Here is a 27,740-nt window from a genome sequence, read left to right as displayed (position 1 = left end):
ACTGCGCACTCATCCTTATTGCCACGGCGAAGAGGTTAAAGGTTTTCACAAATGTGATGATAAAAGGAAAGGAGGCATGGTGAAACAAGGTATCACTGTTTGATCGCAGGTATCCAGATTTCCTGTTGCACAGTTTAGCGCCTAGATGAAGGGACATAGTGCTTGGTGATTGCCTAAAGGGGGTGGGCGGCAGAAGCCGTGTGAAGCTTTGGCTCGAGGTTCCAAGACTACATCTTTCTTAGTGAGAGCTCAGCCTCTGACTTCGGCCTTCAGCGGTCCTCCCACCTCTAGTAAAGTAACTTTAGGCATATTCAAAAGGCTGACATTTTGACGCAGGATCAACTGATAATGGATTTCTGCACCCCGATCCCTGATTGATGTCACAATGTCGCGCAGGGGGGAATTAAATAGTAAAACAAAGCAAAACTCACCTCACCGCCGGTCCGGGTCCGCGCCACCTCTGCTCCCCTTGGCACCTTCACGTCCTCAGGAATGGCAGTCCGGCAGCCCCTCTCAGCCAATCCTGGCGCTGCTGCAGTGCCAAGATTGACTTGGGGCACAGATTACTCTTCACTCTCAGCACGCCCATTCGGAGACCGAAGGGCTCCTAATGGGCATGCACAAAAAATCACAAACACAAGTGCGTATGAGTGGGCACGGGTAAAAAATGTGCCCTCCGTCCCCACTCATGCGCACTTGTGTTGCTGCCTGCATTGCCCTGGTGACAATCATGTCAGTCAACATGACGCCATGTCTGACGTCAAGCTGACTGACATGATTGTCAGTTCTCCCTCGGCGTTTGAACTTAACTTCAGAAACTCTGAGGGAGCTGCGGGTGGGGGGCTATGCCCCCACGCCCCAATGGACGCACCGCGCCTGATACTGGCCATGCTACGTAGTTAAACTACAATCCCCACACCAAGGCTCAGTATTTTATTTAGCAGACATCCTGCACGTGCCTCAAGCAGTGCATTATATCTACTAATTGTGGCTGTCAGGGTGCACATCAGTCCATCTTAGGCCAATGAAAGCCACCCAGCGCAGGAGGGGCAGGACCCCCAGCTCTGTCCCAGCTTCGGAGAGGGCTGTGTTTATGGGGTGATGGACCAATGTGGGTCTTCTCCTATTGAAACCTGTCCTTGCTGCCTTGTCTGGCTTCTCGTTGGGAAGCATGGCTAGCTGGTTCTAATGTCCAGGGCCAGATTCCTGCCTAGTTCCTGCCTGAATCAGGGCTGTTGACGTGTGTGCATCAGTGCAGTCTTGAGGTCAATGAGGAGCCACCCTGTGCAGCTGGGTCAAGATCCAGCCCTATTGTTAGACCTTGTGTGGTTTTCCCCTGTCTTTTTTGCCTCTGCCTCCTGTATTTTTGATGCTGTGCTGGATTTCGTTTTTACTGGTCTAGAGACATTTGACACTTTGCCACTGCTGACCAGTGCCAAAGTGCAAGTGCTCTCTCCATAAATTGTGACTATGGATTGGTGTTTCCATGATTGGCTTGTTTGACTTACTACTAAGTCCCTACTGCAATGCACTGTGTGTGCCCAGGGCCTGTAAGTCAAATGCTGCTAGTGGGCCTGCAGTATTAATTGCGCCACCCGCACAAACAGCCCTTTAAAGGGGTCTAATGGGTTGCCACTGCCGTGTCTGTGTGCAGTCTGGTACTGTCATGTCAACCTGGTAAGTGTCCCTACTTGCCATGCCCTAACCTTCCCTTTAGTTACATGTGAGTCATCCCTCAGGTAGACCCAAGGCACCCCTGTGAGCAGCTTGCAGTGTAAGTGAAAGGTAGGACAAATACTGATGTGTGTAACTTGGCTTGTTAGTGAAATTTAGTGTAATTCGTTTTTCACTATTGTAAGGCTATCTGTCCCATAGGATAGAACAGGAGTCTATTTATAAAATCCTAGTATAACTTTCCATTGGGACAAGATGAAAAGATGGAGTTTAGTATGCCTCAACTCAGAATATAAAAATGCGTCTTTGAGTAAAGATTATTTTTATATTGATGTTTTGAAAATACCACTTTTAGAAAGTAGATATTTTCTTGCTTAGCCATCTGTATGCCTCTGCTGGTTTGTGGACTGACTGTCTGGCTTCGGACTAACAGGGGCCGGGGATGTGCATTCTCTGTAGACAGCCACAGGGGGGGGATGTTGAGGTATGTCCTGCCTTTCCTAAATTAGTCAGGGCTGGGCTGAATGACCAGGGATGCATTTAGAGTAGTGGGAGGAGATTTCCTTGCACCTGAATAGGCCTGGTCTCCCTTACACAATGCTGTCTCCACCTCCTGCTGGGAAGCTGTACCAGAGAGGACAGAACTGGTTTTGACTGAGCACATTGCCTCTCTGCCACCAGACACTGAGACCTGCAATGAAGCAGAGGGCTCCGTGCGTAAAGAGCACGACGCACCGCCCCACTTGCACCGCAGCCCAGACGCCTGCCGATGTCCTACCGTATCGACTCAGACATCGTCCCCGAGGCCGCTGCCTGCACCGGAGCCAAGGGCGCCACTCGTGAGGCTCACGACGCATCACTCAGACTCGCACTGCAGCCCCGACCTCATTGACGCCGGTGCTTCATCATTGTGGAGCGGATACTGGACATGTGTGATTTCCTGAACCCATCGACACTGCAGCCTCATAAGGAACCGACGCCTCGCTGCCACCTCAACATCACCAACCCTACAACAGTAAAAAACCGACACCTCCCCGACAACAGTAAAAAACCAACAACTCGCCACCCCTGCAGCACAGAAGGAACTGAGGCCTCACCTCCCCTGGGGTCGTAAGGAACTGACCCATTACCTCCCCTGTTGTCCTAAGAAACTGGTGCTGCCCAGCACCAACAAAGCATCACTTCCCCAACGCTGTGCACCGTCTTTGCTTTTGTCATTTGCCAAGGTACTACTCTTTGGGAGTCTGTTTGGCTCCGTGCTCAATGCTGCGCTCCTCGTGGTAAGTGCCGTACTTTGGATTTTCATCTGTCACAACTTTGTATTTGCTCCAGGTGGAGTTATTCGTTGCTACAAGCTTTATTTGTGCCAATAATCTATTTTTGAGTATATCTTGGTATATGCATTGTGGAGTTTCGTCATTTTTGTCATGTTTAAGTTAGATAAAGATTAATATTTTTCTAAACTGGTGTCGTGTCCATTTGTTGTGTTTTCACTGTTGTACTGTATGTGTGCACAAATGCTTTACACACTGCCTCAGAGATAAGCCTGTCTGCTGGTGCTAAACTACCAAGGGGGTCAACAGAGGTTGTCTAAGGGCCTAACTCCCTTTCCCTGACTAGAAGCAAGGGTCCTACTTGGACAAAGGTGCAAGCCATTGCCAACTAGAGACCCCAACTTCTAACACTAAACCAAGTAGCTGGGAGAGGGACGGTGGTGGATCTCACTCTTCTCAAACCTCACCTTGCTGCTCTGTCTGGCACCTCACTGGAAATCACAGCTTGCTGGTTCTTATATCCAGGGCCATATTTCTGCCCAGCTGCTGCCAGGGAGCCCCTGAGTTGCCAGCTAAGGAAGCAAGATACAAATAAAGTAGTTTTTCTGTGCATGTGTGTGTATGTGTTTGTGAGTGATTGACAATGTGAGGGAGATTGAGTGAAAGAGTGTGTGTGTGAGTATGTTTGAGTTTCAGTGAGAGGGAAAGTGAATCTGAGTTTGAGAGACTGCACGAAAAAGTGAAAGTGAGTGTGAGGGAGTGAGTGAAGGAGTGTGAGCGTGTTAGACAGAGTGATTGAATGGAGATTGTGAGAGGGTGTGGAAGTGAGTCAGGGGTGTAGCTATCGATGGGGCAGCATGTGCAGTTGCACCAAAGTCCAGAGTCAGCAAGTGTGAAAGGGTGAGTGTGTTTAAAAGTAAGAACCAGCGAGTACGAGTATGCTTGTACACGAGTTACAGTGAGTGGAAGTGGGTATGAGTGAGAATGAGTAAGTGATAGAGGGAGTGTGAGTTACAGTGAGTGAGTAGAAAGCGAGTGAATGTGAGGAGTGAGTAGGTGTAAGAGAGTGTGAGTGAGTAGAAAGAGTGTGAATGTGAGACGGAGTGAGTATGAGTGAGAGAGTGTGAGTGAGTAGAAAGAGTGTGAATGTGAGACAGAGTGAGTATGAGTGAGAGAGTGTGAGTGAGTGTCTGTGTGTTTTATGATATGAGTCTTCCACCAGCTGCCACATACTCATGGCCTCATTTATGAAAAATGACGCATCCCTGTGTGAAAACAGCGATGCGTTACTTTTCATTGCACCCTCCTTGCAAGACCAATGATGCGCCATATTTACAGTATGACGCATCATGTCACAAGGAGTTGCAGATACGTCAGTATTTCTGATGTATCTGTAAGCACAAAAAGGACGCATTGCTGGAGTGTGTCACGAAAGTGATGCAACCCCATCAATGCGTCCTTTCACACAGGCAAGCCCCATGTCAAATGTGCCTGCGTCAGTCTTATGCCTGCTGTGAGGCAGGCGTAAGATATTGACTCATTTGCGTCCTATATGTGGCGCAGTGAAATCTTATAGACTGCGTCACTTCTACGAGGCTTACTTGCGTCAGAACGCCCGCCCTGCATACATTATGTAAATGTATAAATGTGTTGTATTTGTATAGCGCGACAGTAACCCGTAAGCATCCCGGCGCTTGTACTCCTACCACAAGGGAACCCCTCCTGGCTTTTCCTTGTGAGGTGTCCACTCCTGGGCATCCCATGGTGAAACCAGGCATCCCTTGTGGAGACTAAGCAAGCTATTGCCCAAAGTTGCAGCGTGGGGCCCATGCTTAGATTCAGCACTGAGGCGAGAATATCCGGTCAGAGGAATTTAAGCCCGATCCCGCCGAGGCGGGAATCGAACCCTGGTCCCTGGCCAGCGCTCTGCATCAAGGTCTGCCGCTCTAACCATTGAGCCACACTTCTCCACTTATACACTTATACCTGACGCATGTATAATGTGGCGCAGGGGTTTACAAAGCGACGTGTCAACTTAGATGCGTCACTTTGTAAATATGGCGCAACAAGGCACATTTTTTACCCTGCTGGTGCAGCGCAAAAGTGACGCAAGGGCTCATAAATACGCCCCTCAGTATTATTCTGGGCTTATGGCGGCACGCGGGGTATTATGCTGCTGCTCGGTCGAGGGCCTATTCGAGGTAATTCTTGGCATAATGAAGGGCGCCCGTGGCATGATGCAGGGCCAGACATACGAGAAACAATTCCTGGCATGGGGCCCCATGTGGAAAAATGGCGGCACTTGCATAGGGGAGGACACCCCGGGCAAAATGCTGGACCTGGGCCATTGGAGGTGATTCTTGGCACAACAGAGGGCACCGAAGGCACCATGCAGACCCAGAAACACTGGCAGTAATACTAGACAGGGGGAGGGGGTGCCAATGGCACGATGGTGGTGCTGGGATATTGGAGACAAGGCTTCGCCTTAGAGATGGCAGCCGTGGGATACTGGGACTGACCCGGGCAAGGGGAAGCAACCCATGATCAAATGCTGCCTCTGAAACACTGGAGGTGATATTGGCACACGGCCCACCCATGCTATACAGTGGCAATACTAGTGGCACAATTCTGGCAATGCAATATTGCACATACATCTTGGCATAAGGGGGTACCCACAACAAAATGCTGGTTTTGACGCAATGAAGGCAATTCTCAACGTATGGGGAACTCTCAGGGCAGAACTTGGGAAAAAAAAGGGGTGTACACCCTGCATGGACCATGCCCACCCCTTTCAAAGCTCACCCGGTGCCCCTGTTTGCACCCACTCGTGGCTGTGCAGCTGGACAGAGCCGTGAGACAGTTCTGCAAGTTAATACTGTTTACCCAGAGATGTGATTGTAGTGTTTGGAGAGGTGTGGCGCAGCGGCCAGGGCAGCTGACTTCGGAGCACAGGGTTCAGGGTTCGATCCCCGGCTCCGGCAGCTCAGTTCAGCTCAGCACCGTGTGACTCTGGGCAATAGCTCACTTAATTTCCACGACGTCCCCCCAGCGCCTTGAGACCCATACGAGTGAGTAGATCGCGCTATACAAATACAGATGTTTACCCTCCACCTTACAGTATGGAGAGAGTTCTTCATCCTTCAATGGTCGATAAACTGAGCACACTTAACTTGGCTGAAAATAAAAAGCCCTGTTTGAAGCACTACGCAGCGCTCTATAGAACGCTATAGAAACAAGGCGCTATTATGTAGTTTTCCGTCGGGTCTGGTGCAGGCACACACTAGTGCCTAGAGCGTGGGGAGGTGTGTGTGGGGGCGAAGGGGGAGGAGTGCATCTCCGAGGCAGATGGCACGAGAACCTCGCCAGTCTTTCCGAGCAGAGGCCCCAGATAGGCCCAGGTGGCCTCTGTGCGGCGAGGCGCATCTCCAGTGTATTCAAAGTAGGCACGTCCGTGCTGGCGCACAACTGCCCCCGAGGTGGTGCAGGAGGGAGTGTGCAGCGATGTCTGCTTCAGACCGACATCTTCAGAGAGACCCTCTGTGGCAAGGCCAGAGCGCCCTTTCCGAGCGAGGAACCTGATGCCCCCCTGCCCATCCATGGCCTCTCTCTGGCTGCTGCTGCTCCTCCTAATGGGGACGGTGTGCAGCCGGGAGCACTCCCTAGGGACAACTGGTAAGATAGCTCAGCATGTTAACGCACCTGATGCAGGGAATCGTGTCTCCAATAAGATAACTCGGTGGGTTTGTGCACCTGCAAAAGAGTCTGTGCAATGCTTTTGTGCTTGGTTTCCCCTTTTTTGTGTTGTTTTTTGGAAGTCTTGTTACCTGGGGTTTGGACAGAGAATTGTTAAATGCTGATTTATTTGTATGTGTATTCAATATTTAAATGATTTGTATTGTTAAGTTTAAGTAATGCTATAATGTGTTACTTGCTTTCTAAATGTAGATGCCAAATGTGCCTCGAGCTGTGTGTAACCCCGGGTCACAGGTTTGAATTCTAGTACTACAGCTCCGGACTCTTTGTTAGTCGCCTCGACAGGGGTAGTAAGTGCGATATAAATGTAATTTAAATTACCATAACTCAGATCTGTGAATAACTCACAATCCACAGGTTTGAATTCTAGTACGACAGCTCCGGACTCTTTGTTAGACGCCTCCACAGGGGTTGTAAGTACCGTCTAAATATAATTTAAATACTTGTAGCACAGATCTGTGTGTAACCTCAGGTGACAAGTTTGAATCCAAGTACGACAGCTCAGGACTCTCTGTTAGACGCCTTGACATGGTAGTAAGCGCTATATAAATGTAATTTAAATACTTGTAACACAGATCTGTGTGTAACCCCAGATCACATGCCTCATTCTTAATGAGCGAGTGCAGGGTGAATACTCTGCCAGTTTAACTCAGTCCAGACCTGCAGCGCCCCTTGCTGTCCGAGTACCGGTACTACTATCAATTAAGGCGTTTTCGACTCAGTGAACAGTGCATTCGGGTTATCATACTTGTAATGGCGGCTTCCTAACTCAACAATTGGTTTGACTGCAAGTGTGGCGCTGCAGCACCTTGTAGCAAAAAAACATTTAGGAGACAAATATTTGATTACATTACCTAATCAAAACAGGTGTGCTCCTCAAAACCAAATAATTTACCAGCACAGGTACTCACACATCCACACACAGCTCTTTTCAGCCCAGTGTTAAGGCACATGGGGGGGGGGGGGGGGGGGGGTGTTGTCACAGTCTTCCGTCCGTGACTTCAAATCAGAGGCCCCGGTGCCTGGACGCTGAAAGGAGAAGTGAAAGCGTGACCCCCTCCCTGCCCCACCCCTGAGTGAAGGACTCTCACCCTCCAGCAGTCACGAGAGTCTGTACTGTGACTGTTATCACACCCATCAGGGCAGCCGGGCCCCTGGGGACAGTGTGACGGGCGTCCTACACCCTGTCCCTGTCCCTGTCCGACACGGGCTGAGGTGGGGCCCTCTGCTCCTGAGGGAGGAAGCCAACCTTGGTGTCCAGGGCATCCTGTAGAATCCGGTCCTTCTAAGGTCCTACCATGTTCACCACCTGCTCAGCCAGGGGGATGTTGCAGTGATGATGCGCTTAGGAATGTTGGGTGCCTGGGATGAGATGTCACAGTGAGAGAGGGCTGAGCAGCTCCTGGTGGGGTCTGTTCTGATCTTATCAACTTGTCCTGAAACTTACTACAATAAACCATCTTGAACGACACCGACCTGTGTGGGCTTGATTACTACAAGTCCGAAGGGCGAGGAGGAACGATGGAGCCGATGCTTCAAAAGAGGGGTACGGCATGGAGCACGGGGCTGTGGCCCCCAGGCCTGGGTAGAAGGGGGTCAGCCCAGGGCCCCCGAGCCATGCTGGCTAGAAACACCAGCAGCTAAGGAGCCACGGGGTGAGTCCAGGCTGTCGGCTCCTCGGCTCTCTGCACAGGTGCGCGTCATACATGGCACACACGTGTCACCTGTCAACACCTCTCGACTTCTGTTGCGTGGTGCTGCAGCACCCAGACACGCGCCTCCACCCCCAGAGGGACCCCATCAACCAGCCCACTGTTCTCGCCCCTGGGGTCCCACACCCTGTAGCCCAGACGTATACGTCTGTGTGTCAGCTGGGACCTGGGGACGAGCCCCCATCTCAGGGCGCCCCCAGGGGCGGGTGGAGGAGGTCCAGGGTGGCTTCACTGGAGGGTCTGAGCCGCATTCACCTTTGAACCCTCCACCTTGCCTATGTTTCTTGTCCAGTTGTGAGCTCACAGAACAGATGTGCGGAGCAATGTATTTCAAAGTAGTGCTCCCACTGGGGCCACATTTTCACTGCGATGAGCCCTGCTTGCTTGTTATAAGGATGGACAAAGACACGGGGGGCTGGCAGCACGAGTGGGGGCACAGGGCAATGACACCGAGGACTGGCAGTACAGGGGATCACAGGGTAGTGGCACTGGGTGCTGGCAGCACAGGGGGGCACAGGGTGAGGGCTGGTAGCACAGGGGGTCACAGTGTAGTGTCACTGAATGCTGGCAGCACAGGGGGTCACAGGGTAGTGTCACTGGGTGCTGGTAGCACAAGGTGCACAGGGCAATGACACTGAGGGCTGGAAGCACAAGGGGGTCACAGGGTAGTGTCACTGGGGATTGGCAGCACAGGGGGCACAGGATAGTGTCACTGGGGGCTGGAAGCACAGGGGGTCACAGGGTAGTGTCACTGGGGATTGGCAGCACAGGGGGCACAGGATAGTGTCACTGGGGGCTGGAAGCACAGGGGGTCACAGGGTAGTGTCACTGGGTGCTGGCAGCACAGGGGGGGCACAGGGTGAGGGCTGGCAGCAGAGGGGGCACAGGGTAGTATCACTGGGGGCTGGCAGCACAAGGGGTCATAGGGTAGTGTCACTAGGTGCTGGTTGCACAGGGGGGCACAGGGTGAGGGCTGGTTGCACAGAGGGGCACAGGGTAGTGTCACAGAGGGCTGGAAGCACAGGGGGCACAGGGTAGTGTCACTGAGGGCTGGCAGCACGGGGGGCACAGGGTAGTGTCACTAGGGGCTAGCACCAGAGGGGGGCACAGGGCAGTGAAACAGAGGGCTGGTAGCATAGGGGGGACAGGGCAGTGACACAGAGGGCTGGCAGCACAGGGGGCACAGGGCGGTGACACAGAGGGCTGGTAGCATAGGGGGGACAGGGCAGTGACACAGAGGGCTGGCAGCACAGGGGGCACAGGGCAGTGACACAGAGGGCTGGAGCACAGGGGGCACAGGGCGGTGACACAGAGGGCTGGTAGCATAGGGGGGACAGGGCAGTGAAACAGAGGGCTGGCAGCACAGGGGGCACAGGGCAGTGACACAGAGGGCTGGAGCACAGGGGGCACAGGGCGGTGACACAGAGGGCTGGTAGCATAGGGGGGACAGGGCGGTGACACAGAGGGCTGGTAGCATAGGGGGGACAGGGCGGTGACACAGAGGGCTGGCAGCACAGGGGGCACAGGGCAGTGACACAGAGGGCTGGAGCACAGGGGGCACAGGGCGGTGACACAGAGGGCTGGCAGCACAGGGAGCACAGGGCGGTGACAATGAGGACTGGCAGTAAAGGGGGCACAGGGCAGTGACACTGAGGGCTGGTATCACAGGGGGCACAGGGAAGTGATACAGGGGGCTGGTAGCACAGGGGGGACAGGGCAGTGACACAGAGGGCTGGCAGCACAGGGGGTCACAGGGAAGTGACATTGCAACAGCTGACTTAGGCAAGTGTTTTGAGCCCAGTGGCCTGGCCCCGCCTACTCTTGATCCAACCAAGCTCAAAGTTATACAATAAATACGCCGGCGATGCTGTGATTATGAATCCAGTGCCTTCGTGCGATTCAACGAGCTGATGACCCTTTCTAACCAGGCGAATCTGCTTATAGTTAATCAGGAAAAAAAGAGGCCCTGATATTCGGTCGCTGCAGGAATAAAAAGAACCTTTTCTGGCGTCTCGGTAGCCAGAGCATCACCACAGCTGGAAGTAGAACTACCTCGGTGTATGGTTCACGGAAAGTAGCAGAGCAGAGGCACAAATACATGCAATTAAATAAAGGCCCTGCAATCGCCAACTAAAGCAACAATTAAGGAGTGCGCCGGCAGCCCACATCTAAGGGTAATGAAAGCGACATTTCTTCCCACCATACAATTCGGCAGTCTAGGGTGACCCGGAACTTAAGTTAAGCCTCAAAATGAGCACATTGTAGAGCATTCTAAGGAATCTTCCAACAACCTCGCTCTGTCCGCTACGCCAGGCAAGGTTGGACCTCGGCCTGGTATCCCAGGCGTGAGACTGTCGAGCCGCCACATTGAAATACGACATCAGGGTCCGGATGGGGGACATACAATCATTACAAAGCATCTAAGATACATCTTTAGAAACCCAGGGAATCCTTGGTATTGTATTGTAATTGCATTTGTATAGCGCTTACTACCCTTGACGAGGTGTCAAAGCGCTTTTTCAGCGAGTAGCACGCTACTCCGGGACCCATACAGGATTAGTGTTGAATTACTAAAGTGATACATGCAAGTACATTTTAAGTGGTGGATAGGTTAGTCAATTATTTGGATTCAGAAGGATAGCAGAGGGATAGAAGAGGAAGAAACTTTGTATTTTTATAGCGCTTCTTACCCCTGATGGGGTGTATGACCAAGTAAACAACGCACTGAGCTCGCTCCCCATGACTGGCTCAGTCCACCAGGTGGGACCCATCTCATTCACTACATGGAAAAAATAAATTAATCAGCAGCAAAAGGAGACCTTGATGGATCGAAACCTGCATCTCCTCAGGAGCTCATGCATTAAAATACTCCTACCTAGCCGGGACTTCACAACCAGATCTACGCGAAACTATAAACGCGGAAACTCACAGACAGACCTTCTACATGAGGTCACTAGCTCTGCCAGTCAATGATTTGAACCCTTCCTGGGCCAGCTTCAGTCAAAAGAGAGCTTGCATCTGTGTTCCTTCCAAATCCGATCATAGTTGTTGCTGTCCATTCCTGGAGCATCGGAGAAGGCCAGGGGTCGAAGTGGGGGAAAAAAAGTAGGGGAACTGTGGATGGAGAATCAGAGGGTGGCAATAACCTATGGACTTGGTCAGTGGGTGGAGTCAGAGGTGTGGCCAGAAAGAGCAAAACATCCCATTTTTTTATTTGTTTGGTATTTCACTGACCAGTCACAATTTATTACATTATTTAATTCAACCAAGAGATACACATGTTTATTAAAGGTTGAATATGAGTTATTGACGTTAAAATGTATTCACAAAGTGTGATACGTTTCCAATCACAGAATGTCCCAAATACACTTACAAGCGGAAGCACAAGACATTTGTCTCCTAGCCTTGCAGTTTCTGTCATCAGCACTTCTCCTCCCTTTTCCACAAGAGCAGTTCAAACATGAATGACAAAATATTCTAGTTTGCAAATGTTTTCTATGCAATTATGTCTCTGCAATATTTGCCACATAATGCACCATCGGCTGCATGATTTGACGATTTTAACTAATAAATTGTTTGCAGCTCAACCAGATCAAAAGTTACTAAAAAATCTGACCTGTGCTTTGCAAAGCAGACAGACATTTTCAAAGGTTGACTGATCACCTTTCTCACTACTGCATTTGTATGTTACACTGGTACTAAGAAGGCAAAACTTTTGCAGAGACTGTTAGCATATGTAAAAAATTAAAAAATAATAAAGTATCAGAAAATATACTGCTTTATACTTCAGCCCTTTTTGCAGCATAATTTAATCAACAGTGCAGCATAATTTTGTACTCCATTACTGCATAATTCTAATGTCCCCAAAGCAGGCAGCACATGTTAAAAGTGCTTGTGCATGAAGCTGAGAGACTGTGAAGTTTGTGAACTGAATTTCGTGTGTGTGCAAATCCTGCATCGCCGATCCCTGGTGAGTTGCAGCTACTACTGCTGAAACAAGGCCAATGGAGGTACCAAAGAGTGCAGTGGACTGGTCTCAAGGGGAAGGCCGGCTTTAGTGCTGGTGGAGCCCTGTGTGACAATGTTTGTTGGTGCCCCCCAATGACTCCCTCTGCCACGGCCACGGATTCCCTCACTACCACACTTTAACAGTGCCCCTCAAGTCTCCATACCTACACTCTGGCTCAGATGCATTTAATTTGACTTACAGCGCCACTGATACCAGTGTAGGGTGTCAGAGCACTTTATAACACACACATTACACAGAGACAATCAATCCTATGCGTGTAAATCACTGTATAGGAAATGCTACATAAGATAAAGGACTGCAAGGTGTAGGAGTGACATGACATACCAGTAGGAAGCATAGTTTAATTGTAAAAGGGGTCGAAGACAACCAGTAGCCAAAGACCCTTTTTGTGTTGCCCGGCGGTATCGCCTCTATGACCCACCAATATTTACTCAATGAAGAAGCAGGCGCTGGAGACTGAAAGGCAGGAAACGAGGGTTTATTCTCTCCGGAGGAGAACACATCAATTCAGACAGCAAGTATCGTCACGAGGTGCTCTACCTGCATCTCTGAGGCCTGGCCTCTTATACTCAGGTTTAGGATCTTTATTGCACGTAACACATTCTTGCAGCACTTTGATATATGAAAGAACATCCTCGTAATCTCCCCCTTAGGCCCGTTCCCACATATATTTGCAGTTGAATTCCCCACCCCGGTCACAACAGGTGATGATTATCGCGCAGCAGGACATTCCGCCGATTCACGGAATGTGTGAAGTTTGATCGGATCTCGTAGGGTGGGGGCTTTTATCGGCTCGAGGGTCTTTTGATGGGGAGGGGAGGCTTCCTACAGTACGGGGTAATAAACAGTATCCGCAGGGCCAGGTGGTGGCTTGGGAACAAGGAAGACAGACGGGCACACAGGAAAGAGGGGGTTTGCATCAAAGCGCCTGGGACTATGAAAGGAATGAAGGGAGGTGTCGCGCTGGGAACAGGATGGGATTCTGAGGCAGAGCTGCGCTGAAGAGGGGTTTATGACCCAAGGAGAGCGAGGGGGTTGCCAGCGTGCGGGGGGGATGTCTGTGAGGTTAAGAGAGAGAGAGAGAGAGAGAGAGAGAGAGAGAGAGAGAGAGAGAGAGAGAGAGAGAGAGAGAGAGAGAGACGGGCTGGCTATCAGCGAGGGGCAGAGGGGCCATGGTGCTCAAAATGACTGCCGCTTACGCGCAAGGCATGTGAACGCGGGGGTGATCAGTGTGTGGGGGTGCTTGTGTAGGTGGAGAGCCGTGCTGGGGGTCAGGGGTGTGCAGAGGGTGGTTCTGGTCAAGGCAGCTAATGTGGTGGGCGTGTGCGGCGAAGAGTGTGGCATCGGGGCAAAAGGGAAGATGGCGCAGATAATGTTCACCAAACCGTATTAAGTTTCCACAGTATAATGATTGGTCTGGAGAAACCCAAAACCTGGAATTTAGAACATAAACCATGGTTGGGGTTCTCCTCAATAACCAGAATTGATTTCTATCCAAATGAACCCTTTTTGCAACATTAGGATAATAACAGACTGAGGAAAAAAACATAACACTCTAATTTATAACCTGCAGTTTGCATGCGGCTCTTAGATGACCGCTAATAGCTCACTGTTCTAAGATAGGATTTTCACTTATAAACTGCAAGTAACAAAAGGATCTCACTGACAAAAGCTGTAACCCACTGACCTATTTACATTATGTGCACTTTGTGATCTGCTTGGTACATGTTCTTTGCAGCAGGCACATTAACCCTCAGTCCTACCTTTCCATGAGTCAAAACTTCAACTTGAGAAAACTCCATCTCTCTATAGGAAGATCATTAATCACTGGACTTATCATGACATTTTTATTGTTGCCGAAAATTGCTGGTAGCCAGGAAGGAGGCAGCAAGTGCTTTAGAAATATAATATACTTGCAAACAAGACACCCCACCCAAAGTCAGCTCCTGGTGCGTTTACACCGGTCGCACCTCCCTGCTCAAGGGTTCTGTGACCTCAATGAAAGAGTCACTGTTGCTCTAGGGTGTGCTGCTTCATAGGTCTGCCTGCAAGACTGGAGGGTAGGTAACATCTGCATGGATTGTGGTGGACAGGCCTTTAAAGTTAATCCACACTTGCCACCGCTAGGGTCCACCTACTGGTGCCAAGACACCAGGGCTTCTAAGGTCTTGCTTGTGCTTCTAATTTATAGCACAGGAATGTGCTCCCTCGGGAGAGTGGTCTGGTGGACTGGCCATTAAGACTGACCCTGGTTCCCCAGTTCCAAATTCGACAGCTCTGACTATAGTGACACATCCTCTCCCCCACTGAACACCACACTGCCCCACTGGGAGAAACTCGCACTGCAGTCAACTACAACCCAATTGTGCCCGCTATAAACACCTGGATGCGGCTCAATTTAAATTACGCACTAGACAAGAGCAATATGCGGCCTAAAAAAAAGTACCAACATCCTTGAAAAAGCAACACTCAGGGGAATGCAAGATTAAGTAAAGTAGGCAGGAACAAGAGGGCTATCTTAACGCTTTTACACTTATTATTAAAAAAGCAATGAGTATTTGTGCCTGAAAAGTTAAGGACATGATTACAGAAGGGACCCGTTTCAATGTCCGGTTCTTAACCTCACAAACTGTAAGCAGTATGATTTGAAATGACCACATCCCTGAACACAGAGCCGCGGTACACAATTTATTTTCCAATCCACCTATCAAGCATGTATTGCACAGTACTTCCAGGAATGGTGCACTTCCCCACCCAGGGAAAACAATGATGTTAAAAAAACAAAACTGAAAAAACAAAAGTAGTGCCTCACTGGCAAACTCTGTAAAGTGGCGTTAATGTGCTTGGGTGTGAATAAAATCAAGCGACAACTCTATCTTACTATATTTAGTTATTTGTCACATTTTGAACCTTTTATTTCTCTCTGTCCCAAGGCTGCATTTTGAAATAGAAAAATGTCCAAAAAAGATCACATTTCCAGGAAAAGTGTTTTTCTTTTTTGGATCCATTTCAAAGAGGAACAAATAAACGAAAGGAGAGGAAAGGTGGAGTAATCAACTGTTTCTTTAAGTCACGGTTTGCAGCACGCATAGAAAGAGGAAAAGAAAACGAGGATAAATTAATACATTTCTTCTCATTGTGCCTCCCTACGCCTCCCCTGGGGAGGTGTAGCAGGCAGACGCATTTCCAGATTTATGATTTCTCGTAAATATGGGAATGTGTCTGGGTCCATGGGTGTCGCATGGGAACACCCACAGGCAGGACTTTAAGTGGGAAAAGAAAACTGGGGGTGCTCTAAAAGGGGTGGGACTAACCTCTTAAAGGGGTGTAGCCTATACATGTAGGGGCATGGTCTAAATCAAGATATGTATGGATAACGCCATACACCCTCCCCAGAGGTGCAAGTAGAGCCAAATTACGAGGCGGGGGGGGGGGCTAAGAAAACATTTCGGGGGGGGGGGGGCTAATTCTTCAAGCAATAGCCAGAGTGGAGCTGTAGGGGCTCTACAAAGGGGTGAAAAGCAACAGCGTCTCATTAACAAGCAAATGGTCTTTTAAAGACCTGTGACGTACTCTGGAGCGGCTGTGTGTGTTTGGAGGCTGGTTGCAGGATCGCAATCTTACACTTACCAAAAATAAGGAGCTAAATTTATGAAATCACAAGTTTTTTTGTTATCCTTAGTTCTACGTAACTTACCCAACACACATAGCTTTACTCAGAATGACTCGTAGATAGATGCCTGAAAAGTTATTACCTCTTGATGTGATGGACAGGCGAGCATCGCCCATTGGGCTCAAAGGCTTCAGGCCCCCCTCCTCCCTCCCAACCTTGTGTGTGTCAGCCCGGCTGAGACAGCTTCCCGGGCAAGCTCACAGCCCCACCGAAACTTCACAGGTCTTTAAAAAACCATTTGCTTGTTAATGAGGCTTTGTTGTTTTTTCACCCCTTCTTAGAGCCCCTGCATCTCCACTCTGTCTCTAGCTGGAGGAATCAGCCCCCCCTTCCTCCCCCCCGATCTTTGGTTCTAGTTGCGCCTCTGGTGATGGAGGTCCTATTCACTATCAGAAATAACGCTGCTTGTGATGCTGGCCCTTTCGACTCCCACATAAGACTGGGTGTGATGGGGACCCCCTTTCCGGATTCGAAGCAGGCTAGACATGATTGTTCTTATCGGGAGTGAATGAGATGGGTGGCTACGTGGCACGACAGCCTCACAGTGACTCACTCCACTGCATGTAATGTTCCCGTCACTGACAGCAGCAGCAGTGCAGAAAGCTGCCACTTGAGTGGGACAGAGGCCCATAACTCCCCTGTCTTCTCCACGCAGGGGAAGAGGGCAGGGAGCACCACCGGCCTCACAGAGCGGTAGCCCTGCAGAGCACATGGGAAAGGGCCCACACGGTGGTATTTCCTGCCTCCTGCACGCTCCCGGCTCCGAGCCACGTGCTCGAAGGAGCTGCGCACAAGAGGTGTCTGGGGCTTGGGTAAACCAGAGGTTACCGGGAAACGCTCAGTGGAGTATGAGAGAAAACAAAACAGCACCCCCAGCAGCGGCGAGGGATAGCCGCCACCCCACCCTCCTGCCAGGCTGGCCATGGCCAGGCCCGCGCCGGCAAGGACCTGGTATCAGGAGGCACTTGCAGCAGCGGACTGGCATCCGAGGGGAAGCGCCCAAGTGTAAAGAGCAAAGGGGGAGGGATGTGGTGACGGGTGTGGAGGTGAATGAGCGAGCGAGGGAGCTAGGCACTAACTTACAGAAAGATGAGGCGTGGGGGGGTGGAACCAATGAATAAAGGGAACACAGGAGAAAAACAGGGAGAGGTAAACAAGGTGACGGAGAAGAGGAAAATAAGAGAAGGGAAAGAGTACGGGAGAGAAAGAGAAGCAGAAGGTGACAGATAGAAAGGGGGTGGGGGTCATGATTAAAATAAGTTTTGTGCAAGAAAAAAAGAAGAAAATGGACTACCTCTGCGAGGCCGGAAAATAGAGTCCGATAGAGACCCGTTTCGAGGCCCCCTGAAAATAACGGCTGGTGCTCAGACCGGGCGCACTTATTAAAGCCCTGCCCACAGCAATACCCATGGAACGCCCCTTTCACGCAAAGTGTTGTGTGTAAAGGGGCCATATTTCCAAAAACAGGAAAAGCCACGCAGGGTGGCTTTTTCTGCCCTCGTAAATATGGGGCAATAAAATGCGCCACTGGTACGTCACAAAAAGTGACGGACTGGTGGCGCAAGGGGCTTGTAAATCTGCCCGTGAGTCCTTTTCCTTCTCTGCCCGCCCTGCCCGTCCCCGAACAGCGGAGCTTTATCTATTAGTGTTGACTATTTCTGTCGTTCCAGGACGCGTGTTTAAAATAAAAAATGAGGGCTACACAATCTATTCAAATAAAGAAGTAGGGGTACGCCGTGCCCTGCCGATCCCGCCTACTTCGACCACGGATCTGGAACCTGTCCACGCCCTCTGCATTCTCTCGGTATAACTTCTCAATCCACCCGCACCCCGCCGTCTCCAACCCGGGCAGGGACGCTTCCTACAAGTGGTTGCGCGTTTCCTGCATTGTTCCTGGAATGAGCGGGTTCAAATCTGAAATGTCTCCTTCCACTACCTCTAAAGAGAGAAGAAAACAGTGCAACATTCAGAGCAGTTCAATCTTTTAAATCATTAGTCCCCTAACATGACTCTTCTCAAAGACTGACGTCACGATGTTTCCTCATTTTACAAATCCACACTCGTTGCTTTTAAATTATATCCAGAATTGACCAATATTACAACCCCCCCCCCCCCCCCCCCCTCGTGCATGTGATGTCTTTTTCGAAAGATTCTTGGGAGAGAGGGATTTACCATGGCCACCCAATGAGTCTTTTTTTAACACCAATCAAGTTTCAAAGAATGGTGCGTCCCGGCCGTTTGTGACCTCAAATGCTTCCTGTGCGTCTGATTTTTGTCAGCTGTCAGTATAAATAAAGTTCCTTTTAACTCTTACAGAGCCCCAGCATCGCCCCTCCGCACCTTTGCCAGCCCAGTCATGTTCTGAGGAAGTCCGGCCAGTGGTAGATTCCTGGCTAGCTGCTGATTCTAGCTGCGCCCGCTCCAGGATGTTTTAAAATGGCCTCTCTTTGCAGCCAGACCCTTGGAATCGAAGGGCGAGTTATAAAAGAATAACTATGGTTTGTAAAAAGCATGGGCGTAGGAGACACTACATTTCTGGGGGGGACAGGGACAACCGTGTGGTCTTTCCAGTGACCCTATAGAAATTGCCTGTTGCATGAGACCGTACGCCCGTTTATACAATCAGATAGTTTTAAAGTGAAACATTGAGAAAGGCAGGCATGTAGTCACAGTTTGTAAGCATGCTTTATTGTTATTTCTATTCACACTGTAATTAGACAAATGTGGAAAAATCATGTATCCTTTTTATAGTGCTACTCATAGTTCACTCAGTTCTATGATCTGCAAGGTACACGTTCTGTGAAGCAGGCACATTAACCCCCGCACTATTTTACGATGAGCCAAAATTTCCATTAGACAACATTTCGAACGCTTATTAGTAGGAACATTAATCTCCAGAGTTATCTTGACATTTATATTGTTGCCTGAAAACTGCCTGGTGCCCAAGGAAGTTCATTTACTTAAATTATATTTAAACACAGCGCCCCCACCAAAGTCCATGCTAGATGCTGTTGTACCGTTTGCACCGCCTTAAAGCCAGTCCTGCTCCCAGCAATGGGTAGGACAAGCAATTACAGAAGTGGGGTCAGAGCTAACCTCATAGCCATTATAGGAGGAAAAAGATCTATGTAATTGCAGCAAGCAAAATGATTTAACAAATTTCTTGTACATGATTTAAGGGACAATAGACATCAACTAGGGAGTATTGTTAAAACATTTTGGGATCAAATTTCGAAAACGCAGTAGACCCTCAGAGGGCATTCATGAAATATTCCAGTACTTTCATGGTGCACCTTGGAAGCCTGGTTTCCTAGGATTAAATCTGATTTTTTTTTAATGTCTTAAGACAGAAATAACTTCCACTATACCAAGATCCAAATTTTTCATGGGTGAGCCACTTAGGCCAATGACTACATTCCATATGACAGTGCCAGAATGTTCCCATGGTTACTGCAGCCACAGTCATGGGTACCTTTAAAAATTCCCTCAGTATACAAGAGTCAGAATTTTGCCATTAACAACCCATTTATAAAATGAGTACTGGAAATCTTATGACAATAGTTACCTCAAATATCAGTTCCAACATTTTGCTATGGGTCTAGCCCATGTGCTAAAAATTATGTGCATCATATCAGGACCTTCAGCCAGGTGTGGTGGTGGGTGTTCTGTGTCCCTGCTGCTGGGTATGAATGAGTTATCAGCTTTCTCAGTTAGACAGTTTGAGACCCCACAGCCACTGACGGTGCCTTCATAGAAGCATGTCAAGGCCTGCAGATGGCCATAGGTAACGCCTCCCATCCATATGCTCTTAGTGCCCATGTCCATAAGGCAAGAATAACCTCCAGTATGCCAGACCAACACCACTCTTGCATGCATAACAAACATACACTCACACACACATTCTCACTATATCTCTTGCACTCTTTCATACCTTTGTACCTCATGACACTCACACACACACTGCCACTCACACTTCATTTAGTAAATTTGCTTTTATTGTGTTAGAAAAGCTTGCCCTGCTGTTTCTGCTTTACCTGCCTTGCCTTTTAGTGAAATTTAATAAAAGCAGATTCTCTATACGTTATTCAAAATAATATTATATTGCCTTGACAATGTTTGTTACAAGTATGATGTGAATGAAAAATGCACTTCTTAAAATAGCTGTGCGGGGCTTATGTTTGGTTTCACTAATTGATCAAGCAGTTTCAGTATTGGAAATTAATGAATTCACATTCTAACATGTGGTATCACAGCATCCAGCTGACCTTATGAAATGTTTGACTTCTTTGGCAACTATGGATTTCATCAAATAGCACTTTACATTTTGGGGTTTTTGAGACCCAACTTGCAATGTAAGAAATAAAACTGCATGTCTCAAGATGAAGCATTCTGGTGAATGGACAGCCAGGAATGACTGAAGCTGTCACATGTTCTTCAATCCAGCACCATACCTTAAAGCCTCCGTCCTAGTCTCCCTCCTCGTGCCATTCCACATTCCCAGTCAACTCTCCCCTCTTGCCCCAGCCCCATTGCTGCAGATGGAATTAAGTAGGCATCTAGTACTACCGAAAGAGCCAGAATTCTGTGGGTGCCTTTGCACAAATGTGTTGATTCATGAGAGTTGTGTATTTTTTATATGTGCAGAGTAAGAGGTGTCCTCATGTAAGTGCTGGATGATGGTGAATAGTGTGAGTGAATACAGCATGAGTGGTGCGAGTGTAGGGTGAAAAATGTTCGATGTGAGTGTTAGGTGAGCTGCATGAATGCAGTGTGAGAGGAGGGCCCATGTGAGTGTTCGTTGATGAGTGCATACAGAGTGGGAGGAGCCACGGCAAGGTAGTGTGAACGGTAGAAATGCAAGATGAGTGATATGCTTGTGTGTGGTGCAGGGTGAGCGGCAAGAGTGAAGGGTGATCAGTGAGAGTGACTGATGAGTGAATGGTGAGAGGAGTTAGTGCAGAGTGAGTGGTGTATTCCTATGAGTCTGGCACGCTATTGTCCCTGTGTGCAGGCAGGATGAACTGGGTGTCTGTATGAATGCAGACTGAGTGGTTTGTCTGCGTGAGTGCAGGGTGAGAGGATGAAGTGCAGGGTAACTGGTGTGACTCCGGGGTGTGTGCTGTACTTGTTTATGTGATATGAGTACGAGTACAGGGTGAGTGTTGTGCCCATGTAAATGAAAATGTGCTTAAAGATGTGAGTGAAGGGCAGGCTGTATGAGTGACTGGAGTGCCTATGTGAGTGCACAGTGAGCGATGTGATAGAGGGAGAGTTGGGTGAGAGGAGTGACTGCAGGGTGAGGAATTTGACATATGAGTTTGTGTGCACATGAAAGTCCAGAGTGTGAGAAATTAATGCATAGTAAGAAATATGCTTGCTTGAATGAGACTGCACAGTGAAAAGCGAGGTGAGTAAAGTGGCACACGAGTGCAGTGTCAGTGGTGTGCTTGTGTAAGTGCAGGGTGAAATGCGTGAGTGCATGGTGAGTGGTGTGAGTGCAGTGTGATCACTGGGAGTTCAGGGTGAGCGGTGTGCTGATGTGACTGCAGGGTAAGTGAAGGGAGAACGGTATGAGTTCATGGCAAGGGGCATAAGTGCAGAGTGGTCGCTCTGAGTGCAGGGTGAGCAGTGTGTTTGTGTGAGCGCAGGGTAAGAGGAGGATGAAAGGTGTGAGTGTAGGGTAACAGCGTGAGTTCAGTATGATGGCTGTGAGTGTAGGTTGAGCGGTGAAAGTGACAAGTGAGTAGAGTGTCATGTGCGTGCAGTGTGATCAATGTGCTCATGTGGGTGTAGCATAGGAGGAGGGTGAATTGCGTGAGTGCATGATGAGCAGTGTGATCGCTGTAAGTGCAGGGTGTTGGACAGGCCACATGAAGGGCCACTCTCCCCCAGCCCAACCAGGCCCGAGAGCCGCCACGACAGTACCACGCATCATCATTGTACATCTGCTGCCCTCTCCGGGCCCCTGCCTGCGAGGCAAGCTAACCTCGTGGGCCCGATCCCCTGCCGGCCCACGCGGCCAACCTGAACCGCCATCTTGGACACTTCACCACGAGGTCACCTGGCCCCCGATCGACCCCGACCCTGGGCCTGGTCCGGCCTCAGACATCTCGGCACCACCATCCACCCAGGAGGTGATAGGGCTACTTGGCGAGTCAATGGGAGAAAGAGGTGTCGATGGCTCCCCCCGCCAAGTGCCGCTCGCCCATCGCGCCCCCGGGCGCTGGCTCCACCCCCCTGCTGGGTGTCTGGAACCCCGCATCCCGGACCCCCGACCTCCAAGTGCGAGGGTCCGGACATCAAAGCACGCCAGCCCTATAACTGGGGCAGCTCCAGAGCAGGAAGGCAGTTGTATCTTGGAGTCGAGAGACGTAAAGAGGAACTCATCCTGAACGGACTACTGGCGCTGCCGTAGCTCTGTCCTGTGTACCATCATCCTGCCTGTTGGCGCTGCCACAGCCGTCGTAACCTTCATCCTTCATCGTCGTCCGGATCTGCTGGCGTGGCCGCGGACCGTTGTAACCGTCATCTTCATCGGGACCTGCAGGCTCCGCCGCGGACCGTCATCTTTCATCCGACCATCTCGGGACCTGCTTGGCTCCTCCACGGCCCGAACCTCAAGAACGCCGAGCTCAAGGATTGGGAGCTATTTTTGGACTCACCGGTAACTAAAGACTGTCCCGCTACCCTTTTCCTCAAACCAAAGACTAAGCTAGAGGGGACCCCTGAGTCCAGACCTCCTTGTACCATATCATCGTAACCTAAGAATTGCATATAAAGTCTCGTTAACCTTCAGTCTTGTGTGGTGTCCGTCTGTGGGGGGGAAGTTATTCATCTGTACAGTCGTTGGAGACGGCTCTCCCTGGAGACCTCTCCCCGTACCTCGGCCGACCCTCCCGGTCCGTCTAACATTGGTGGCCAGCGGCGCGATTCGAATCACCGCATAACGTACAGAAAATAGCTCACCCCACAACGAACCATAATGACAACTAAAGAAAGCGGATCAACCGAGAAGTTCCAAATGGAAAAACTAGAGGAGTACAGCCACCGTGAACTAAAGCAGTTCTGCATCGAACTAGGTATCGCTACCACCGGACTAAGCACCAAGGACGATTTTAAACATGCCCTACAGTCTTGGGCGGAGACCGGGGATACCGAAGCCCCTGAGCAAAGCACCGCAGAAAAAACCACCACAGTCCCTGAAGGACAAAGAACCGGTCTCCCGCAAGACGAGATCCAAGAAAGAGAAAAAGTCCGACTACACGAGCTAGAAATGGCCCGACTCAAGATGGAAATAGAACTCAAGTTGGCCGAACAAAAAATCAACTTAGAGCACCTACGTCTCCGAGAAGAAAGAGAAGAGAAACAGAGACAAAGGGAGCTCGAGGAAAAGAGACTGGCGTACGAGCACGAACGGAACATAGCCGAGATCAACCTGCGCAAACAGAATAAAGAGTTAGGGGTGCCCGAGAGACCACACACCCCGGGGACCGCGGAGAAAAAAGTACACATCCCCAAGGATGTGGTCCGAGAATATTTCCGAGAGGACGACATCCAACAATGGTTTAAGGCCTATGAAATCGCTATGACTGCGCACCGGATCGATAGAACCGACTGGGGTGCCGGCCTATGGGGCAGATTCCTCAATGAAGGCCGCGATACCCTGTTACAGCTCCCAGACCACCAGATGACCTCCTACGACCATATGAAAGCGGCCCTCCTCACCCGCTATGGTCTCACGCCCGAGATGTACCGCCAGAGGTTCCGAGACTGCACACGTATCCCGGGTACAACTTGGGTGGACTATGTAACGTACTTTAGCAGAGCTTTCGAAGGCTGGATCAAAGGAAACAACGTCACGACATACGAGCAGCTGTTCAATCTGATGGTATGGGAGCATCTGTCCAACAATTGCTTCATCGAACTACGCCAACACCTCCTCGACAGCAAGTTGACCGATCCCCGGCAGCTCGCAGCCGAAGCTGACCGGTGGGAGATAACCAGAGTGGGCCGGAATGGGTCCTACGAGCAAAACAGGAACAACAATGGACACCACCGACCGAGAGGAGGGGGAGGGGGCCAAGGACGAGGAAGAGACAACACTCCGGCCGCCCCCGTTGCCAGCACCACCCCCCCGGCCAACCGGGGCAGCACCCCGGCGCGACCGGGGTACAGAGCCAATGTCACATGTCACCGATGCCAGCGAGTCGGCCACTATGCAAATGACCCAAGCTGCCCGCAGTATCAGAGTCCAAAACCCCGCCAAATGGCCGCCGCGGCACTAGGGGAAGAACAGATCCCCGAGGAACAAGAAACAGACCAGCAAGAGTATCAAGAGTGGGAGCCAGCCGCCATGACTCTCGCGTGCTTAGGGGGAAGAGACATGGTCCCGCGGGTCCCCCTACCCGCTAACACCCAGAAGTACAGCCAATGGGTAAGCATCAATGGACGACGGGCCGAAGCCCTTCGGGACACCGGGGCCAGTGTGACAGCCGTCCGCTGTCACCTGGTGACCCCAGAACAATATCTACCGAACATCCTCTGCCCTGTGCGATCAGCCGACAACTCGGAAAGTCTGTGTCGGATGGCCTGCGTCCCCTTTGAGTGGGGAGGGGTCTCCGGCATGCTGAAAGTGACGGTCCGAGACGACTCCCCCGTGGACTGCCTACTCGGAAATGACCTGGAGAGCTCCCCGTGGGCAGCCGTGGAGCGAAAAGAACACTTGGGGATGTTAGGCGTCCCGGACTGGGCGTGCGTCACCACCCGGTCCATGGCCGCCCGGGCCAACCCTCACCCAGAAGAACCAGAATGGCCGGCGCCGCCGCCTCCGGTCGCCCCAGCCGAGACCACCGACCATGACACCCCCCTCGAACCTTCCGACATCGCTAACCTTGACCAGTGGGCCCAAGAGGGGGGACCCACGCAAGAACAATTCCGCCGGGAGCAGAAGACCTGTCCCTCCCTAGAGGGACTCCGTCAACAAGCGCTCGCCCAAGGCGCAGGGGACACTTCCGGAACTCATTGGGTCTACTGGGACAATGATCTACTGTACAGCGAGCAAAGAATCGCCGAGCTGGGGGCCAACAGAGTACTAGTGGTACCCCTCCGTTTCAGAGACTTCCTGTTAAACTTGGCCCACGATGTCCCCCTGGCAGGGCACCTGGGACAAGATAAAACTTACAGCCGCCTAGTGACCCACTTCTTCTGGCCCAAAATGAGAAACGATGTACACCAGCATTGCCGATCTTGCCCCACGTGCCAAGCCAGTGGGAAGAGCGGCCGCAAACTAAAGGCCCCCTTGCAACCCTTTCCAGTAGTCACGACCCCATTTGAGAGGGTCGGAATAGACATTGTGGGACCCCTAGACCCGCGTACAAAACAAGGCCATCGCTTTATTCTGGTGCTGGTGGACCACGCCACCCGCTACCCTGAGGCTATACCTCTCCGGACCGTGACAGCCCCAGTGGTCGGCCGGGCCCTGATGGGGATCTTCTCCCGTGTGGGGTTCCCCCGAGAAGTCGTCAGCGACAGAGGCACGAACTTTATTTCTAAATACATGAAATCACTCTGGCAACAGTGTGGGGTCACCTACCGATTCACGACCCCCTATCACCCCCAAGGGAACGGACTGGTTGAGCGGTTCAACCGCACACTAAAAGGGATGATCGGGGGATTGGAAGAGCCCCTTCGTCGCCAGTGGGATGTACTGCTGCCGTGCCTCCTCTTCGCCTACCGGGAGGTCCCACAAAAATCACTAGGCTTCAGCCCATTTGAACTGCTATACGGGCACCCAGTGCGGGGGCCGCTCAGCCTGATCAAAGAAGGCTGGGAGATGCCTCCGGCCAAGAACCCTCCAGACGTCTTCCGGTACCTCCTCACCCTCCGCAACCAGTCCCAGCGGTTCAGAGACCTAGCAAAAGCCAACCTAGAGGCCAGCCAAGAGGATATGAAAAAATGGTATGACCAGAACGCCTCATCCATTGAATTCGAGTCGGGACAACAAGTATGGGTAATGTCCCCCACAGAACCTTGCGCTCTCCAAGACAAATGGACGGGGCCCTTCAAGGTAATCGAACGCAAGGGTCCTGCCACCTATCTGATCGATATGGGGTCCTCCCGGAACCCCCTCCGGGTCCTCCACACCAACAGGCTGAAACCTCACTTTGCACGAACCGAACTCAGCCTACTGATGGCCACAGACAACGGGGCTGAAGACGACTCCGAGCCCCTCCCTGACCTCCTGCGGACCCAGGAGCGAGACGGCTCCGTAGATGGGGTCCGCCTCTCGGAGACCCTCACCAGAGAACAACGCCAAGAGTGCCAAGCCCTCCTGTCACAGTTCGCCAGCCTGTTCTCCCTCACACCAGGTGTCACGTCCTGGTGTGTGCACGATGTGGACACCGGAGATAGCCCTCCTATCCGCCACCGGGCCTACCGCGTACCTGATCGGGTACGGGCCTGCATCCAGGCGGAAGTAACCAAGATGCTCACGCTCGGGGTCATCGAGCCCTCAGACAGTCCATGGGCCAGCCCGGTCGTGCTGGTCCCCAAAGCAGCCGCCCCCGGAACCACCCCAGAACTCCGGTTCTGTGTCGACTACCGGGGCCTGAATGAGGTCACCCGGACGGACGCACATCCCATCCCCCGGGCAGATGAACTGGTCGACCGAATGGGAGCTGCCCGCTACCTCAGTATCTTCGACCTGACAGCAGGTTATTGGCAGATCGGCCTCACACCCCGAGCACAGGAACGTTCTGCCTTCTCCACCCCCGATGGCCACTATCATTTTACGGTCATGCCTTTCGGCATGAAAAATGCACCAGCGACTTTCCAACGGCTCGTCAATAAGGTCCTGGCGGGGCTCGAAGGGTTCAGCGCCGCCTACCTAGACGACATCGCTGTGTACAGCCACCACTGGACCGAACACCTCCACCACCTCCGAGCAGTGCTGCAAGCCCTTCAACGAGCTGGCCTCACGATCAAGGCCAGCAAATGTCAAATTGGACAAGGGTCTGTGACCTACCTCGGGCACCAGGTGGGAAGCGGCCTAGTGGCCCCTCTACAGCTAAAAATTGCTGCCATCCAGGACTGGCAGCCCCCTATCACCCAAACCGAGGTACGAGCATTCCTGGGCCTCACAGGCTATTACCGAAGGTTTGTAAAAGACTATGGAACCATAGTGGGGCCCCTCACGGAACTCACGTCAAAGAATCAACCAAAGAAAGTGAACTGGACCCCAGAGTGTCAAACGGCATTCGAACAATTGAAGGCCGCCATGTGTTCCGCTCCTGTGCTCCAGGCCCCCGACTACAGCCGGGAGTTCCTCGTCCAGACAGACGCCTCCGACCAGGGCATTGGGGCGGTCCTGTCCCAAGTGAACACCGAAGGCCTTGATCAACCCGTGGCCTTCATCAGCCGGAGGCTCCTACCCCGGGAGCAACGCTGGAGCACCATAGAGAGAGAAGCATTCGCAGTGGTATGGGCCCTCAAAAAGCTCCGGCCCTACCTTTTTGGCACCCACTTCCGGGTGCAGACCGACCACCGACCCCTGCAGTGGCTGATGCATATGCGGGGGGAAAACCCAAAATTGCCGCGCTGGTCCATCTCCTTGCAAGGTATGGACT

General features: G+C 51.2%; 1 protein-coding gene across 2 annotated transcripts in view; it reads left to right on the top strand.

Annotated features, from left to right (window-relative positions):
* The first annotated feature begins 6,405 nt into the window (after window positions 1-6,405).
* CD79A (CD79a molecule) overlaps window positions 6,406-27,740 on the top strand; it is a 180,338-nt gene continuing 159,003 nt past the window's right edge. For both annotated transcript variants that reach the window (XR_015297664.1, XM_086933025.1), the window contains exon 1: window positions 6,406-6,620. Coding sequence is in view for 1 of the 2 variants with exons in the window: in XM_086933025.1 (XP_086789151.1) it covers window positions 6,527-6,620 (94 nt within the window). In the remaining variant the exon portion in view is untranslated. The remainder of the gene's footprint in view (window positions 6,621-27,740) is intronic.

Source organism: Lissotriton vulgaris, chromosome 7 (genome assembly GCF_964263255.1).
Source record: "Lissotriton vulgaris chromosome 7, aLisVul1.2, whole genome shotgun sequence".
Classification (NCBI taxonomy): Eukaryota; Metazoa; Chordata; class Amphibia; order Caudata; family Salamandridae; genus Lissotriton; species Lissotriton vulgaris.
Note: the sequence above shows the minus strand (reverse complement) of the source record. Positions and strands in the feature narration are given on the sequence as shown.